This window comes from Anomaloglossus baeobatrachus, chromosome 2, assembly GCF_048569485.1.
Source record: "Anomaloglossus baeobatrachus isolate aAnoBae1 chromosome 2, aAnoBae1.hap1, whole genome shotgun sequence".
NCBI lineage: Eukaryota > Metazoa > Chordata > Amphibia > Anura > Aromobatidae > Anomaloglossus > Anomaloglossus baeobatrachus.
This window is the reverse complement of record NC_134354.1, coordinates 55,436,719-55,456,047: the sequence shown is the minus strand read 5'-3', so window position 1 is coordinate 55,456,047 and position 19,329 is coordinate 55,436,719. Positions and strand designations below refer to the sequence as shown.

Below are 19,329 nucleotides of genomic sequence, written 5' to 3'. Positions count from 1 at the left end.
AGATTGAAAGAAAGTCGTAGAGAAAAAAAGAAGAAAAAGAAAGAAAGCAGGAGAAACAAGGAAAGAGAGAAAGAGAAGGAAAGAGAGAAGGAACGAAAAGGAATGAGAGAGGAATGAGAGAGGAAAGAGAGAAGGAAAGAGAGAAGGAACGAGAAGGAATGAGAGAAGGAACGAGAAGGAATGAGAGAGGAAAGAGAGAGAAGGAAAGAGAGAAGGAAAGGGAGAAGGAAAGAGAGAAGGAAAGAGAGAAGGAAAGCGAGAAGGAAAGCGAGAAGGAAAGCGAGAAGGAAAGAGAGAAGGAAAGAGAGAAGGAACGAGAAGGAATGAGAGAAGGAACGAGAAGGAATGAGAGAGGAAAGAGAGAGAAGGAAAGAGAGAAGGAAAGAGAGAAGGAAAGAGAGAAGGAAAGAGAGAAGGAACGAGAAGGAATGAGAGAGGAAAGAGAGAGAAGGAAAAGGGAGAAGGAAAGAGAGAAGGAAAGAGAGAAGGAAAGAGAAGGAAAGAGAGAAGGAAAGAGAGAAGGAAAGAGAGAGGAAAGAGAGAGAAGGAAAGAGAGAAGGAAAGAGAGAAGGAATGAGAGAGGAAAGAGAGAGAAGGCCGTTCCGAATCTATTTCTAGCTGTACCTGTGACAATCCCATGTCTCCGATCTATAGTAATGATTGTTATGCAAAAAAAAAAAAATAATTAAAAATCAGTCCTGTGCTTCTTACTTTTTTAAATTGGAAGAAAAAAAAATATATAAACCAGAAATTCAGGTGACACTAACAAGTATAATATTTGGATAAGCACACTGCCAAAAAAGGGAAGAAAAAAAGATCTTGACTTGAACTGGTTAAATCACTAATTTCAACTTTTATCAGAGCATAAAAAAGAATAAACCCATCCAGGTGATGAACGGGTTAACGCTCCCTGCGCTCCGGACCATGGCGCCCCCCGCCGCTTCCCTCCTGGCCGCCGCCGCTTCCTGCAGTGGGAGGAGCTGCCGGCAGAGGGCGCTGCGGTCGCCTCCTGTCCGCGCTCAGCCCTCCCCGGGAGCACAGTGTGAGCGGTGCGGGCGCAGAGACGCGGAGAGCGGCCGGGTCTGAACTCTGCTCTGTCCTCACTTTCTGCTCCGGAGAAGATGCGGCTCGCGGCTTGGCTCCTCTTTCTGGGACACTTTGCTTCTCTTTCCTGTAAGTTTTTGGGGTCTTTTCCTCTGTTTTCCAGGGTCTTCTCACTTTGTGCTCTGCTCTGTGAACAGGTCCGTGCTTTGTGCTTGTCCCATTGTCCTGGATGGGGGGCTGGTGGGAGGGAAGCAGAGCAGCCGCTCATAGTGGGATGCTGCCATATTGTGTCACCTCCGTGTGTCCTGCTGGGGTATGGAAACCTTATATCATCACAACCTGACACCCTGTGCTGAGCTGTGTGCCCTGGAGATGTGTGCCAGGAGGACAGTGCCCTGGAGATGTGTGCCAGGAGGACAGTGCCCTGGAGATGTGTGCCAGGAGGACAGTGCCCTGGAGATGTGTGCCAGGACAGTGCCCTGGAGGTGTGTGCCAGGAGGGCAGTGCCCTGGAGGTGTGTGCCAGGAGGGCAGTGCCCTGGAGGTGTGTGCCAGGAGGACAGTGCCCTGGAGGTGTGTGCCAGGAGAACAGTGCCCTGGAGATGCGTGCCAGGGGGACAGTGCCCTGGAGGTGCGTGCCAGGAGGGCAGTGCCCTGGAGGTGCGTGCCAGGAGGACAGTGCCCTGGAGGTGCGTGCCAGGAGGGCAGTGCCCTGGAGATGCGTGCCAGGAGGGCAGTGCCCTGGAGGTGTGTGCCAGGAGGGCAGTGCCCTGTAGGTGTGTGCCAGGAGGACAGTGCCCTGGAGATGTGTGCCAGGAGGGCAGTGCCCTGGAGGTGTGTGCCAGGAGGGCAGTGCCCTGGAGGTGTGTGCCAGGAGGACAGTGCCCTGGAGGTGTGTGCCAGGAGGACAGTGCCCTGGAGGTGTGTGCCAGGAGGGCAGTGCCCTGGAGGTGTGTGCCAGGAGGGCAGTGCCCTGGAGATGTGTGCCAGGAGGACAGTGCCCTGGAGGTGTGTGCCAGGAGGACAGTGCCCTGGAGGTGTGTGCCAGGAGGGCAGTGCCCTGGAGGTGTGTGCCAGGAGGACAGTGCCCTGGAGGTGTGTGCCAGGAGGACAGTGCCCTGGAGGTGTGTGCCAGGAGGACAGTGCCCTGGAGGTGTGTGCCAGGAGGACAGTGCCCTGGAGGTGTGTGCCAGGAGGGCAGTGCCCTGGAGGTGTGTGCCAGGAGGGCAGTGCCCTGGAGGTGTGTGCCAGGAGGGCAGTGCCCTGGAGGTGTGTGCCAGGAGGGCAGTGCCCTGGAGGTGTGTGCCAGGAGGGCAGTGCCCTGGAGGTGTGTGCCAGGAGGACAGTGCCCTGGAGGTGTGTGCCAGGAGGGCAGTGCCCTGGAGGTGTGTGCCAGGAGGGCAGTGCCCTGGAGGTGTGTGCCAGGAGGGCAGTGCCCTGGAGATGTGTGCCAGGAGGACAGTGCCCTGGAGGTGTGTGCCAGGAGGGCAGTGCCCTGGAGGTGTGTGCCAGGAGGACAGTGCCCTGGAGGTGTGTGCCAGGAGGGCAGTGCCCTGGAGGTGTGTGCCAGGAGGGCAGTGCCCTGGAGGTGTGTGCCAGGAGGGCAGTGCCCTGGAGATGTGTGCCAGGAGGACAGTGCCCTGGAGGTGTGTGCCAGGAGGGCAGTGCCCTGGAGGTGTGTGCCAGGAGGGCAGTGCCCTGGAGGTGTGTGCCAGGAGGGCAGTGCCCTGGAGATGTGTGCCAGGAGGGCAGTGCCCTGGAGGTGTGTGCCAGGAGGACAGTGCCCTGAAGATGTGTGCCACTCATCATATCACAGGACAGGCGCTCGTACCTGCGGATGTATGCGCAGGTACGAGCGCATGTTTCCCGCAGCTGCCCGCTGGCGTCCGCAGCTATTTTTAGCTGCGAGATTACAGCGGAATAGCTACGGGAAACATGCGGACATTCATGTGAATTACCTGCGGACGTCCCGGCCTCTCATCTCCATAGCGGAGGGCCGGGACATCCGCTGGTAATTCCGCAGGAATAATTGACATGCAATTATACCTGCGGATGCGGACATCCGCAGCATGTTTGGCAGCCGCATATTCCGCAGTGTGGACACAGCACTCCCCATATCCCATAGGATAACATGGGGAGTGACTGTACATGCTAAAACCTGTGGATTTATCTGGAAAATCCAGAAAAATCCGCAGGTTTTCCGCGGCAAAATCCGCACAAACAAGCTCCCGTGGGCACATAGCCTTAGGGGTACTTCACACACAGCGAGATCGCTACTGAGATCGCTGCTGAGTCACGTTTTTTGTGACCTCATTAGCGATCTCGCTGTGTGTGACACTGAGCAGAGATCTGGCCCCTGCTGTGAGATCGCTGCTCGTTACACACAGTGCTGGTTCGTTTTTTTATTGTTGCTCTCGCGCTGATAAGCACACATCGCTGTGTGTGACAGCGAGAGAGCAACAATCCTGAATGTGCAGGGAGCAGGAGCCGGCGTCTGACAGCCTGCGGTAAGCTGTAACCAAGGTAAACATCGGATAACCAAGGTGGTTACCCGATATTTACCTTCGTTACCAGCCTCCGCAGTTCTCACGCTGCCAGTGCCGGCTCCTGCTCCCTGCACACCCTAAGCTAAGCGGTGTGCTCTGGTAACTAAGGTACACATCGGGTAACCATACCCGATGTTTACCTTAGTTACCAGTGTCCGCAGCTTCCAGACGCCGTCTCCATGCAAGCGCAGCGTCGCTTGCACGTCGCTGCTGGCTGGGGGCTGGTCACTGGTTGCTGGTGAGATCTGCCTGTTTGACAGCTCACCAGCGACCATGTAGCGATGCAGCAGCGATCCTGACCAGGTCAGATCGCTGGTCGGATCGCTGCTGCATCGCTAAAGTGTGAAGGTACCCTTAGGGGTACTTTGCACACTACGACATCGCAGGTGCGATGTCGGTGGGGTCAAATTGAAAATGACGTACTTCCGGCATCACATGCGACATCGTAGTGTGTAAAGGCTCGATGATACGATTAACGAGCGCAAAAGCGTCGTAATCGTATCATCGGTGCAGCGTCGGCGTAATCCATGATTACGCTGACGCGACGGTCCGATGTTGTTCCTCGTTCCTGTGGCAGCACACATCGCTGTATGTGAAGCCGCAGGAGCGAGGAACATCTCCTACCGGCATCACTGCGCCTTCCGTAGGATATGCGGAAGGAAGGAGGTGGGCGGGATGTTTACATCCTTCTCATCTCCGCCCCTCCGCTCCTATTGGGCGCCTGCCGTGTGACGTCGCAGTGACGCCGCACGACCCGCCCCCTTAACAAGGAGGCGGGTCGCCGGCCAGAGCGACGGTCGCAGGACAGGTGAGTCCATGTGAAGCTGCCGTAGCGATAATGTTCGCTACGGCAGCTATCACAAGGATATCGCTGCTGCGACGGGGGCGGGGACTATCGCGCTCGGCATCGCAGCATCGGCTTGCGATGTCGCAGCGTGCAAAGTGCCCCTTAGTGTTAGGCACATCTGACCTGATTACCACGATGATGAGGGACCGTATACCAGGAAGAAGGGGCTAACAATCTGCGCTGCCGGTGAAGGAAAGGTGAAGAGGAAGGTGTCATCCAACGTAGTTTATTTATGTCTACGCGTTTTGAAGTAATAATGTTGGTACCATAGTTTCTGTCCTGAAGAAGTTATTAGCTGAGGAAATTATAATACCACCGCCATAATCTTCAATAAGTCATGGGAAATCGGAGAGGTCCCTCTAGATTGGAACCACAGTTGCCCTTTTCCAATCTCCAAAAAGGGGAAAAGGAGGATCCGGGGAATTACAGACCAGTCAGCCTGACCTCCATACAGGAAAAAGGAGGATCCGGGGAATTACAGACCAGTCAGCCTGACCTCCATACAGGAAAAAGGAGGATCCGGGGAATTACAGACCAGTCAGCCTGACCTCCATACAGGAAAAAGGAGGATCCGGGGAATTACAGACCAGTCAGCCTGACCTCCGTACAGGAAAAAGGAGGATCCGGGGAATTACAGACCAGTCAGCCTGACCTCCGTACAGGAAAAAGGAGGATCCGGGGAATTACAGACCAGTCAGCCTGACCTCCGTACAGGAAAAAGGAGGATCCGGGGAATTACAGACCAGTCAGCCTGACCTCCATACAGGAAAAAGGAGGATCCGGGGAATTACAGACCAGTCAGCCTGACCTCCGTACAGGAAAAAGGAGGATCCGGGGAATTACAGACCAGTCAGCCTGACCTCCATACAGGAAAAAGGAGGATCCGGGGAATTACAGACCAGTCAGCCTGACCTCCGTACAGGAAAAAGGAGGATCCGGGGAATTACAGACCAGTCAGCCTGACCTCCGTACAGGAAAAAGGAGGATCCGGGGAATTACAGACCAGTCAGCCTGACCTCCATACAGGAAAAAGGAGGATCCGGGGAATTACAGACCAGTCAGCCTGACCTCCATACAGGAAAAATCTTTGAGGAAATTGTCAAGGAACATTTACTTAGGTACATTTACTTTGTGTTTATGACCAATAAATCTTGTCAGACCAACATGGTTTCCTCCTATAACAAAGTCACCGAATGGTTGGACCAGGGGAATTAATAATAATAATATTTATTATTATAGCGCCATTTATTCCATGGCGCTTTACAAGTGAAAGAGGGTATACGTACAACAATCGGTAACAGTACAAAACAGACTGGTATAGGAGGAGACAGGACCCTGCCCGCGAGGGCTCACAGTCTACAGGGGAGGGGTGATGGTACAGTAGGTGAGGACAGAGCTGGTTGCGCAGTGGTCTACTGGACTGAGGGCTATTGTAGGTTGTAGGCTTGTTGGAAGAGGTGGGATGCGATGGATATAGTATATACCTTGACTTCAGTAAGGCATTCGATAACGTATCACATGACATCCTCATTGAAAAAAGTATGGAATCGAGAAAAAATCAGATGGATTCACAACTGGCATAATGATCGGGCACGACGAATAATATTAAATGGCTACACATCAAAGTCAAAAGCAGGAGCCGCAAGGCTCGGTCCTGAGACCAGTGCTGTTTAATTTTCTTTATAAATGATCTGAGCAACGATATTATTGGGAAACTCATAACATTTGCAGATGATACTTAAGATAGGAGGAGTAGTCAACACTAGAGAGGAAAGAGAGCGGATTCAGAAGGATCTAGACACTGGAACAATGGGCCGAGGAGAACAGAATGGTTTTTAACAGGGACAAATGCAAAGTCCTGCATCTGGGTAAAAGAAATGTAAACAGCATATCTAGTATGGAAGGAATGGACCTAGGTGTTGGCACCGGGGAAAGGACCGGGGCATAATAATAGATCCCAGATTCAACATGAGCCAACAATGCGGAGCTGCAGCTAAAAAGGCCAACAAAATTCTGGGATGTATCAAGACAAGCATTGATTCTAGATTAAGACCGATAATTAGTCCCCTATACTCTGCCCTGGTCAGACCCCACCTGGAATACTGTGTACAGTTCTGATCCCCAATTCAAGAAAGACATCGATATATTGGAGCAAGTCCAGAGAAGAGCAACCAAGATGGTAGAAGGGCTGTAAACCATGTCTTTTGAAGACCGGGTGAAAGAACAAGGAATGTTTCATTTGAAGGCTGAGAGGAGACTTAATAGTGGTCTACAAATATCTGAAAGGAAGTCACAGTGCAGAGGGAACTAACCTATTCTCTAAGCACAAGGAAATACAAGACGCAAGGGGGCGAAACTAAAAGGAAGGAGATTTAGATTAGACATTAGGAAAAACTTTCTGACAGTGAGGGCAGTCAGAGAGTGGAACAGGCAACCACGGGAGGTAGTGAGGGCAATCAGAGAGTGGAACAGGTGACCACGGGAGGTAGTGAGGGCAGTCAGAGAGTGTGGAACAGGCGACCACGGGAGGTAGTGAGGGCAGTTAGAGAGTGGAACAGGCGACCACGGGAGGTAGTGAGGGCAGTCAGAGAGTGTGGAACAGGCGACCACGGGAGATAGTGAGGGTAGTCAGAGAGTGTGGAACAGGTGACCACGGGAGGTAGTGAGGGTAGTCAGAGAGTGGAACAGGCGACCACGGGAGGTAGTGAGGGCAGTCAGAGAGTGGAACAGGCGACCACGGGAGGTAGTGAGGGCAGTCAGAGAGTGGAACAGGCGACCACAGGAGGTAGTGAGCTTTCCATAAATGGAAATCTTCAAGCGGAAGCTGGATAAATATATAGTTGGCATTATTTAGGAAAACCTGCACTCGCACCTGACGACCCTTGTGATCCTTTCCAACTCTACCATTCTCTGATTCTATGACTTCAAAACGCGTAGACCTAAATAAACTACTTAGATGACACAATACTCTTAATCTTTCCTCCACTGACAGCGCTGATTGTTAAAATGAACCTGTTGGGTCCAATATGCACCCTGAACCACGAGCAGTTCTGGGTGCATATCCCTAATCCCTGTCTAACCGTCGCTGTATCTAGTAGCATAGATAATGAGAGATCTTTAGAAAAAGTATTTCTAAAGATCTTATATCTTATGCTAATGAGCGCAGGGACTAGTCACAAGGGTGTTATATCCCCCGACTAGTCCGCCCTCTTAGCATGGTAGCACGCTTACAGGGGTGTACTAACATGCTATTCAATTCAGTATCACCAGCGGGGCCTTCCGTACCTGTATTTGCTGTGACCACTCTTCTGAATACCGGGCACTTCCAGTCTTGTGCAGTAGACCTCTCTGAAGCCGGGACACATACACCTGGATTCATACTGTGCATGACCGGAAGTGCCCGGCATTCAGAAGCGCAGTCACAGCAAACACATACGCAAGGCACCGCTGGTGATACTTAAAATAGCATGGAATAGCATGTTAGCACACCCCTGTGGGCATACTACCATGCTAAAAGGGTGGACTAGACAGGGAATATATAACGCCCTGGGGACTAGTCCCCTCCCTCATTAGCATAAGATAAAAGATCTTTAGGAATACTTTTTCTAAAGATCTCTTTATCTATACTAGTGTATACAGGGACAGTTAGGCAGGGATTAGCAATAGGCACCCAGAACTGCTCATGGTTGTGGGTGCATATTGCCTCTGATAGGTTCCTTTTAACCCCTTCCTCCTGGTATATAGTCTGGAAGTATGGCAGAGATGCCTAGTGGCACCATGTGGGCAGTCACATTATAGTGGTTGAATACTCGCAGACAGTCCCATCCTAATCTTTCCTCTACAAATGACTGTACATATGTATGACAGCCTGATGTGGTGTGTAAGCCTTCTTGGGTCAGTTTGTCTGTATGGAGCCATAGTCACCCCCATAGAGAGAATTGTGCCCCAGCAACGGCAACGGAGATACTAACTCTCCGTATACCTGTCCCCGCTGTAGTGTGGCCCTGTGTGACTCGGCAGATCTGTAACATGACGGTGCACAAATCACCAATTATTACCGCAGAGCAGCCGCAGCCACAAACTTTCTCTTTTGGTTCAAGACCGATATGTGAATGGGTTAAGTCCGCCTGCCGTCCATTATGTTAAGTGCTGGGCTCCATATTGACGCTTTGTGTCTTGATTTATTCCTTTTGGTGATACAGCACAATCCAGGCGAAAACAGGTTTTCATATCAGTGAATTGGATTTTCCTGCTGTGGCTCCTGCAAATGCTATTTCTGTGGAGTAGAAATGCGGAGTATCAGGGACGGGTGCCCAGGAGGCAGCGCCAGCTTGGCACATCTTCATCCTGAGCTGCTGGAACATCACACTGTTTTTTTCTGCAGCCCCAGATATTTAGTACTTCTAGTAAATGGCTACGTCCCCCTCCCCCCCCTGATAAACCTTAATCTGACTCACATGGTGAAAAGCTGAGGCTGAGACATTGGAATGAGATGGTCAGGGTCACAGGAAGCCGCCCAATGCTGCACGTGGCCGATACGGGGCCACAAACCTCCACCGGAGTCACAAAAACTTACAATCCGATCGATTAATTCGGGCAAAGTTTCGATTTTCACCAGTTTATAGATGCAGATGTGTAAAGTCTTCTATCCAGAGGATGGAAAGTAACTTTCTGGTGTCGGTGGTCAGACCCCCATCGATTGTGACAAAGCCCCTCTCAGAATGAAGTGGTGGCTGCGCGTATGAGCCCCCCGCCTCATTTATTCTCTACTAGCTGTACTAATAACTGTTGTTAAGAAAATAGAATGTATTAACAAAAATGTTTTCTACACACAAAATCCGCTGCCCGGGATAGTAACGGTCTCTCTGTTCCTCTCCCATTCTCTGTCTGTCTCCCCCTCTGTATATATCTCTCTGTCTCTCTATCTCTTTGTCTGTCTGTCTGTCTCTTTCCTTGTCTGTCTCTGACTGTGTCTGTCTCTTTCTCCGTCTGTCTCAATCTCTTTCCCTGTCTATCTATCTCTGTCACTTTCGCTGTCTGTTTCTTTCCCCGTCTGTCTCTGTCCCTCTCTTTCCCTCTCTTTCCCGGTCTGTCTCTTTCCCTCTGTCACTTTCCCTGTGCCTGTTCTCTTTGTCTCTTTACCTGTCTTTGTGTGTCTCTTACCCTGTCTGTCTCTTTCCCTCTCTTTCCCTGTCTGTCTGTTTCCCTGTGTCTGTCTCTGTCTCTTTGTCTGTGTCTGTCTCTTTACCTGTCTGTGTCTCTCTTAACCTGTCTCTCTCTTTCACTCTGTCTGTTTCTTTCCCTGTCTGTGTCTGTCTCTTTCCCTGGCTGCATTGCGACACGCCAACATTCCATATAAGGGCGTGGCTGCGCATTCTTCTGAAGTTCTGGCTGCACTGTGGCTCCCAGCTCCATTCGCTTTAATTGAGGCAGGTTTCTTGGCGAATAAGTGTAAAGCGCGGGGTTAAAATTTCCCCTCAAAACATAGCCTATGACACTCTCGGGGTCCAGACGTGTCAGTGTGCAAAATTTTGTGGCTGTAGCTGCGACGGTGCAGATGCCAATCCCGGACACACACACACACACACACACACACACACACACACACACACACACACACACACACACACACACACACACACACACACACACACACACACACACACACACACACACACACACACACTAGATGGGACTGGTGGAGGTAGCCGAATGAGAACAAAGTAATGAAACTTCAGCTTAACATAGGCAATGCGCTCCAGGACTTGCAGGTGCTCGTGGTCCTCCAGACCGGCCAGGCTGGTATATAGCTGAGAGGAAGTGAAGAGTGGACCCAGCACCACAATCCAGTATGTTAAAATATAAAAAAATTTATTAGGTATTAAAAATCCAACGGATCCAAAACTTGAGAGAAGATGCCTAGGTGCACCTTACGCGTTTCGGACACTAAATAAAAACCTATGATTAAGGACTTGTTTTTATTTATTGTCCGAAACGCTTAAGGTGCACCTAGGCGTCTTCTCTCAAGTTTTGGATCCGTTGGATTTTTAATACCTAATAAATTTTTGATATTTTAACATACTGGATTGTGGTGCTGGGTCCACTCTTCACTTCCTCTCGGAGGTAGCCGAGTACAGCTGTATTCTGAGGAGGCCTCTTAGAGGTCTGTTCTCGGGATCGGTGAGGTTGGACCCACGGAAACCAGAAAATTATAGTCTGTGGGATACGTCCTGAGACGGCAAGTGCATAGTTGCCACGTGCCTTGAATATCCCAGGACTCTTTGGCAGAAATTTGTTGTTTTTTTTTTTTATTATTATCTCCTGGTGGATTGGGATATTTTCCAAGAGGCGTGAGATGTTTTGTTTTTTTTTCCCAAAAGGGATGGGGCAGAGTTGTGCAACATGCCCAGTTTTCAGGAGCGCAGAAGCTTCCTGTATTGCTGGTGACGCTGCAAAGATTGACAGTTCAGAGCGGGGGCAGGGTCATGCCATTGGTGCGAAAGAGGCGGATTTTGATGGTAGAAGCACAGGTGGACTTAGAGGATGCCCACTACTTTAACATTGATGGCCTATTCTTAGGGGCCCTTTGCACACTATGACATTGCAAGCCGATGCTGCAATGCCGAGTGCGATAGTCCCCGCCCCCATCGCACATGCAATATCATGGTGATAGCTGCCATAGCGAACATTATCGCTACGGCAGCTTCACATGCACTCACCTGCCCTGCGACGTCGCTCTGGCCAGCGACCCGCCTCCTTCCTAAGGGGGCGGGTCGTGCGGCGTCACAGCGATGTCACACGGCAGGCGGCCAATAGAAGCGGAGGGGCGGAGATGAGCAGGACGTAAACATCCGGCCCACCTCCTTCCTTCCGCATTGCGGCCGGGACGCAGGTAGGAGATGTTCCTTGCTCCTGCGGCTTCACACACAGCGATGTGTGCTGCCGCAGGAACGAGGAACAACATCGTAACATCGGTCTTTCCCAAATCATGGGAATGACCGACACTACACCGATGATACGATTACGACGCTTTTGTGCTCGTTAATCATATCAAAAATGCTTTACACACTACGATGTCGACAGCGACTTCGGATGTGCGTCACTTTTGATTTGGCCCCACCGACATCGCACCTGCGATGTCGTAGTGTGCAAAGTACCCCTTAGGATAATTCATCAATGTCTGATCAGCCGGGGTCCGAGAACTGGCACCCCCACACATCAGCTGTTCACTGTGCCACTGCCAGCAGCCGGATATGCTCAGTTCCGGAGCTGCCCCATCAACTGATAGGGGTCGGGCGCTGCACATCCACTTCCCATTCAAATTAATTGTTATGCAGGACGAGCGCTATATTAGTGGTTCCACGGTACCGAAGGTTCCGTTCACTTGCCTAGGGGAGCAAACTGGACCTGCCGCTGAGTATTCACTACTGCCATGGGATGTGGCAGCAGGTGCACACGTTGGTAAGTAGCCGGTAGAGAGCAGCCCCAGAGGATCTGCTGTGCCTCAATAGCAGTAGGGACCTAAACACTAGCAATGTAACTAAGACAATGGCAGGTACCTCCCTTAAGGGGAAGGTGCCTTAAATAGCTGAAACCTCTCCGCTGACCTGAGAGGCACTTTCGGGTCAGGGCTCTTTAAGAAAATGGCCGGGGCTGCGAGCGCACCCTACAGGAATTATCAGGAGGCCTGTGAGTTGTGTGCAAACCCCAGGAGACAGCAGCTTGATCCGAGGATGGGACAGCCACCGCAGGACGGTCAGGCGGGGGAGAGAACAGACGTCCCCACCAGGGAAGGGGCGGGGCAAGACAGCGCAGGGACGCCAGCATGGGCATTACATCAATAGGAGGCAAATGTGCAGTACCCAGCCACGGCCACTATTGAGAGACTGAGCATTTCCTGCTGCCGGTACCGAGAACAGCTGATCGGCGGGGGTGCCGGGTGTCTTACCCCAGCCAATCAGACATAGACCCATGCTAAGGATAGGCCATCAGTGTTAAAGTAGTGGACAACCCCTTTAAGTCTGGTCAGGTCGAGTGATCCTGCAGCTTCAGAGCAGGCTGCAAAGCGTAGAGCCGGTAAGTGGCAGCGCTCACTGTACCTACGGTATGTAACCGGCCATTCTCAACCACTCTGAGACTGGAACTAAGGCAAAAAGCTGAACACAGCAGAACGCCCTGGATTTCTAATAGAAGGCGAGTTGTTTGCTTATTCAACGACTTGAGACCACCCCTTTAAATATTGGCAACTGTGCAAGTGTATACACGTTACGTATAGGTACCGTATATAATTTTTTGGATAAAGTCTAAGCCCTATAACTACCTAGAAAACAGTGTCGGGGGGTAAGGGGGCACAACTGGGAGAGAACTTGGCAGAATCCCCTTTTAGTAAACAACTTGTTAAATTATAGGCTTTATCATCTCAGAAGGCAGGAGCCCCCTTTGTATTAGACCTGTTCTCTGTAATGTGAAGGCAGGAGCCCCCTTTATATTAGACCTGTTCTCTGTAATGTGAAGGCAGGAGGCCCCTTTATATTAGAGCTGTACTCTGTAATGTGAAGGCAGGAGCCCCCCTTTATATTAGAGCTGTACTCTGTAATGTGAAGGCAGGCGCCCCCTTCATATTAGACCTGTTCTCTGTAATGTGAAGGCAGGAGCCCCCTTTTTATTAGAGCCATACTCTGTAATGTGAAGGCAGGAGCCCCCTTTATATTAGAGCTGTACTCTGTAATGTGAAGGCAGGAGCCCCCTTTATATTAGAGCCATACTCTGTAATGTGAAGGCAGGAGCCCCCTTTATATTGGAGCTGCACTCTGTAATGTGAAGGCAGGAGCCCCCTTTATATTGGAGCTGCACTCTGTAATGTGAAGGCAGGAGCCCCCTTTATATTGGAGCTGCACTCTGTAATGTGAAGGCAGGCGCCCCCTTTATATTGGAGCTGCACTCTGTAATGTGAAGGCAGGAGCCCCCTTTATATTAGAGCCATACTCTGTAATGTGAAGGCAGGAGCCCCCTTTATATTGGAGCTGCACTCTGTAATGTGAAGGCAGGCGCCCCCTTTATATTGGAGCTGCACTCTGTAATGTGAAGGCAGGAGCCCCCTTTATATTAGAGCCATACTCTGTAATGTGAAGGCAGGAGCCCCCTTTATATTGGAGCTGCACTCTGTAATGTGAAGGCAGGAGCCCCCTTTATATTGGAGCTGCACTGTGTAATGTGAAGGCAGGAGCCCCCTTTATATTGGAGCTGCACTCTGTAATGTGAAGGCAGAAGCCCCCCTTTATATGAGAGCTGTACTCTGTAATCTGAAGGCAGGAGCCCCCTTTATATTAGAGCTGCACTCTGTAATGTGAAGGCAGGAGCCCCCTTTATATTGGAGCTGCACTCTGTAATGTGAAGGCAGGAGCCCCCTTTATATTAGAGCTGCACTCTGTAATGTGGAGGCAGGAGCCCCCTTTATATTGGAGCTGCACTCTGTAATGTGAAGGCAGGAGCCCCCTTTATATTGGAGCTGCACTCTGTAATGTGAAGGCAGGAGCCCCCTTTATATTGGAGCTGCACTCTGTAATGTGGAGGCAGGAGCCCCCTTTATATTGGAGCTGCACTCTGTAATGTGAAGGCAGGAGCCCCCTTTATATTGGAGCTGCACTCTGTAATGTGAAGGCAGGAGCCCCCTTTATATTGGAGCTGCACTCTGTACTGGGCATTGCTCTTGCCCCTTGTCTGGTCTCCGCAGGCTGCAGCTTTCCCTCTCTTATGTGTGATCCCAAATATGCTGTTTGGAAATGTGACCCGGATTCCCGGCTTATCGCCGTCTGTGGGATCCCAGTGCAGGGGGTGAGACCGTCCCAAATAATGGCCGCACATTGCCCCGCACATGCCATCCCCTCACATTCAGCAGAAACAACTGCTCCCGGCCGGCAATTGTCCCATTGTCACCTTCTGTATTCCAGCCATTTGAGGAATGTGGAGCGTCTCACATGTGGTTTGTCAGGACGACCCTGGAGGTGGATGTGACAGCGGACAGCGTGCGTATATTTATAACCGTAGAGCGGAGGCCGGTGACGAGGCACACGTACCATTTCTGTTATACCACCGTACACCTCGCTATAGTCCCCACCATTGTCCATTTGTCAGGATGATAGAATATAGGGCCCTCAGCAATAAGTAACATAAGAAAAATCTGCATCTGTATATCTGAATACCGCCATAACATGCTTATACCTCCATACACTGCCCACATACAGTGGGCAGAAATAGTATTTAGTCAGCCACCAATTGTGCAAGTTCTCCCCACTTAAAACGATGAGGTCGGCCTGTAATTGACATCCTAGGTGACCACAACTATGAGACACAAAATGAGAAAACAACTCCAGAAAATCACCGCGTCTGATTTCGCAAGATTTTTTTTGCAAATTATGGTGGAAAATAAGTATTTAGTCACCTAAAAACTTGCAAGATCTCTGGCTCTCATAGACCTGTAACTTCTTCTTTAAGAGACTCCTCTGTCCTCCACTCATTACCTGTAGTCATGGCTCCTGTTTGAACTTATCAGTATAAAATACACCTGTCCACAACCTCAAACTGTCACACTCCAAACTCAACTATGGTGAAGACCAAAGAGCTGTCGAAGGACACCAGAAACAAAATTGTAGCCCTGCACCAAGCTGGGAAGATTGAAACTGCAATAGGCAAGCAGCTTGGTGTGATGAAATCAACTGTGGAAGCAGTAATAAGAAAATGGAAGACATACAAGACCACTGATAATCTCGCTCCATCTGGGGCTCCACGCAAGATCTCACCCCGTGGGGTCAAAATGATCACAAGAACGGTGAGCAAAAATCCCAGAACCGCATGGGGGGACCTAGTGAATGACCATCAGTAACACACTACGCTGCCAGGGACTCAGATCCTGCAGTGCCAGACGTACTTCCCTGCTTAAGTCAGTACATGTCTGGGCACATCTGAAGTTTGCTAGGGAGCATTTGGATCATCCAGAAGAGTACTGGGAAAAATTCATATGGTCTGATGAAACCAAAGTAGAACTGTTTGGTAGAAACACAACTCATCGTATTTGATGGAGACAGAATGCTGAGTTGCATCCAAAGAACACCATACCTTCTGTGAAGCATGGGGGTGGCAACATCATGCTTTGGGGCTGTTTCTCTCAGGGCTGTGGAGTCAGAGCTCATTTTGGTGGAGTCGGAGTCGGTATAAAATGCACCGACTCCTAAAATATATAATAAATTGGGGACAGTAGTGCAATGCAGAATGTGCTGAATATTTTACTAAATAATATTTAGTATAATGCTTATATTTAAGTGAAAAATTTATTGTAGTACAATGTGAACATTAGACATTTAATTATTTTTATGATACAATAATCAATATATTTGGATAGAACATAAAATATACTTATTAGAATACAACTCTAGAACACAAAAAACGAATTAATTGTAAATATGTAATACTATATATATATATATATATATATATATATATATAATATATATACACACAGATACACACACACACACGATACACACACAAGATACACACACACACAAGATACACACACACACAAGATACACACACACACAAGATACACACACACACAAGATACACACACACACAAGATACACACACACAAGATACACACACACACAAGATACACACACACACAAGATACACACACACACAAGATAAATACACACACAAGGTATATATGTAATCTACTGTATATTACAGATTGTATTACATATTTACAATTTATTACAGTTTTTTGTGTTCTAAAGTTGTATCCAATAAATATATCTTATGTTCTATCCAAATATATTGATTATTGTATCATAAAAATTATTAAATATCTGATGTTCACATACATGTTCATGTATTACAATAAATTTTTCACCAAACTATAAGCAATATATGTCGGAGTCGGAGCAAGAGAAATTGAGGAGTCGGAGTCGAAGGTTTGGCTTACCGACTCCACAGCCCTGGTTTCTCTGCAAAGGGACCATGGTGACTGGTCCGTGTACAAATAAATGGGGCCATGTATAGTGAAATTTTGAATTCAATACTCCTTCCATCAGCAAGGGCATTGAAGATGAAACGTGGCTGGGTCTTTCAGCATGATAATGATCCCAAGCACACCGCCAGGGCAACAAAGGATTGGCTTCGTAAGAAGCATATGATGATCCTGGAGTGGCCTAGCTAGTCTCCAGATCTCAACCCCATAGAAAACCTTTGGAGGGAGTTGAAAGTCCATGTTGCCCAATGACAGCCCCAAAACATCACTGCTCTAGAGGAGATCTGCATAGAGGAATGGGCCAACATGCCACCAACAGTGTGTGCCAACCTTGTGAAGACTTACAGAAAACGTTTGACCGCTATCATTGCCAACAAAGGATATATAACAAAATATTGAGATGAACTTTGATTATTGACCAAATTATTTTCCACCATCATTTTCAAATAAAATCTTTCCAAATCAGACGCGGTGATTTTCTGGAGTTTTCTCCTTTTATCTCTCACAGTTGTGGTCACCTATGATGTCAATTACAGGCCGACCTCATCTTTATAAGTGGGAGAACTTGCACAATTGGGGACTGACTAAATACTTTTTTTTTTTCCCACTGTACTACTGCCAGTCAGTGTCCAAATAATGCCATCATACGGTTTATCTTCAGTTTCCAATAATAATCCTATATAATGCCATGATATGAGTAGAAACTATGGCTATTGAATACTTAGTCTTCAAATAATACTGCTATACAATGCCTAAATAATTAACTGGACAGAGGTAAAGGGAATCTGTCAGCAGGTTTTCGCCACCTAATCTGAGAGCAAGAGCAACATTATGTAGAGGCAGAGACCCTGATTCCTGCCATGTGTCACTTGGTTTTGATATAACCTGTTTTCCAAACTATATAAAATGCAGTAGAGCTTCGTTCTGTATAACGGCAGATTGAATGCTGTGTTCTGTATAACTGCGCACACAGCACTGATTGGCAGCGTCCTGTGTTCACTACATAGACAGAAAGTAGCCAATCCGTGGTGGGAGTGGGGTTACACACAGCAGAAGGACTACATGGCGCAAGACACCTAGTTTTCTAGTGATAAGCTCCTGCTGATAAAACACAGATTTTTTTTTTTATTAAACACACAGCCCAGTAACACATCACTAGAATCAGGGTATCTGCCCCTTCATCATGCGGGGATATACAGAGCTCATAAATATGGTATGGAGAACTACATGGCAGCAGGTTTACTAGTCTTTCAGTGATAATTTACTGCTGATAAAACAATGATTTTATCAAAACTGAAGCAGGCATCCCATCACATTGATGGAATTAGGGTCTCTGCCCCTACATTTGGGTTCTCTCCTATTAGGTAGCAAAAACCTCGTGACAGATTCCCTTTTAAAGGATTATAAGTCCCTGGTGGTCTAGAGAAGTAAAGAGCTACACACTCCACTTTTAGGTTGCTTCCTTCTGTCCAATCTTTCCGAGCCAGGTTGTCATAGCACTAGGCCAGAGCTTCATTTTTCTTTCTAAAACCACATTATCCACCCTGTGAGTCTCCACCTTTTCAATAACTATATCGTTCTGTAAGTGTGTGCGATACATTATGACGGAGATCGACTCTGTCAGCACAAAATGACTGTTCAAACCAAGCTCAGGGGCTCGGTGCCGCCTTGCCATGGCCGGCTGGTTCAGAGCACCTTCCACCTACTTGTTTTCCAAACTTTATCTGCCCTATAAAAGCCAGGGCTGCCGATCAAGGAGCGGAGATACAGGGAAAACAAGTAGCTTAACTTTCCATGATTTTTGGTGAGTTTTTGACACTGTGTATTTCGCTGCGTTTTTTTCGCACAGTTTGGCTATGTCCACACACTGCAGATTTGGTGCAGAAATTTTCTGCACGAGATCTGTACGCTGTGGCAAAAAAAAAAACAAAATCCTTATCAAAACCAGATGTGCTTTTGGTGCACTTTTGATGAGGTTTTTGGGCTATCAAGAAAGTCAATGAATTGAAGTCAGTGGGTGAAAAAAGGTGCTAAACCTGATCAATAATTGACACACTGCAGTTTTTTTTCTGCATCAAAATCTGCACCAAAACTGCACGATAAAAACCCGCACTGTGTGCACAGCAAATCTAAAATCCCATAAAATTAGCTGGCTTCAGGAGAGGCATGCAGATTTTGATGCAGATTTCTGGAAAACTGTGTCAGGATATGTGCACACTAGAAAGTGACATTCTCTTAAGGAAAATCCGGACCCTCTTAAAGAATCCCGCGGTAAAAAAACGCAACGAAATCCGCATGCGAATTTACCGCAAGTTGGTCCCTGTGGATTTTTACCATTATCTATGGCAAAAACCGCAGGTACCTGCAGAAAAGAAGTGACATGCTCATTAATTCCTCAGCGGAAAATCCACGGGTATAAAAAAGCGCAGTGTGCACACAGCATTTTTTAAAACCCATAGGTTTTGCTGGGAATTGACTGCAGCAATGTTAGGCTATGTGTCCACGGTAGAATGTACCTGCGGATTTTTCTGCATGAAAATCTGCGACTTTCGCGGCAAATCCGCACCTTATTTTTGCCGCGGATTTACCGCGGAATTGCCGCGGATTTTGATGCGGATTTTTTTTTCCCCCATTCTATACCCAAAATCCGCACCAAAATCCGCAACAATAATTGACATGCTGCAGATTTTTCCGAATCAAAATCCGCGGCAAATCCTCCGCGGAAAAATCCGCAGCATGGACACAGCATTTCCAAAATGCCATTGGAATGGCTTGGAAGTGCCGCGGCTGCAGATTTTTGGAAAATCCGCGGCAAAATCCGCAGCGTGGGCACATAGCCTTAGACACATTTTCTGCAGCAAATCCGTG

At 48.6% G+C, this 19,329-nt stretch overlaps 1 protein-coding gene across 1 annotated transcript in view; it reads left to right on the top strand.

Moving 5' to 3' along the window:
- Positions 1–1,029: 1,029 nt before the first annotated feature.
- The window catches only part of JAM2 (junctional adhesion molecule 2), a 174,358-nt gene continuing 156,058 nt past the window's right edge, over positions 1,030–19,329 (top strand). The window contains exon 1 of the mRNA XM_075335063.1: positions 1,030–1,173. Coding sequence (XP_075191178.1) covers positions 1,122–1,173 — 52 coding nt within the window. The 5' untranslated portion in view covers positions 1,030–1,121. The remainder of the gene's footprint in view (positions 1,174–19,329) is intronic.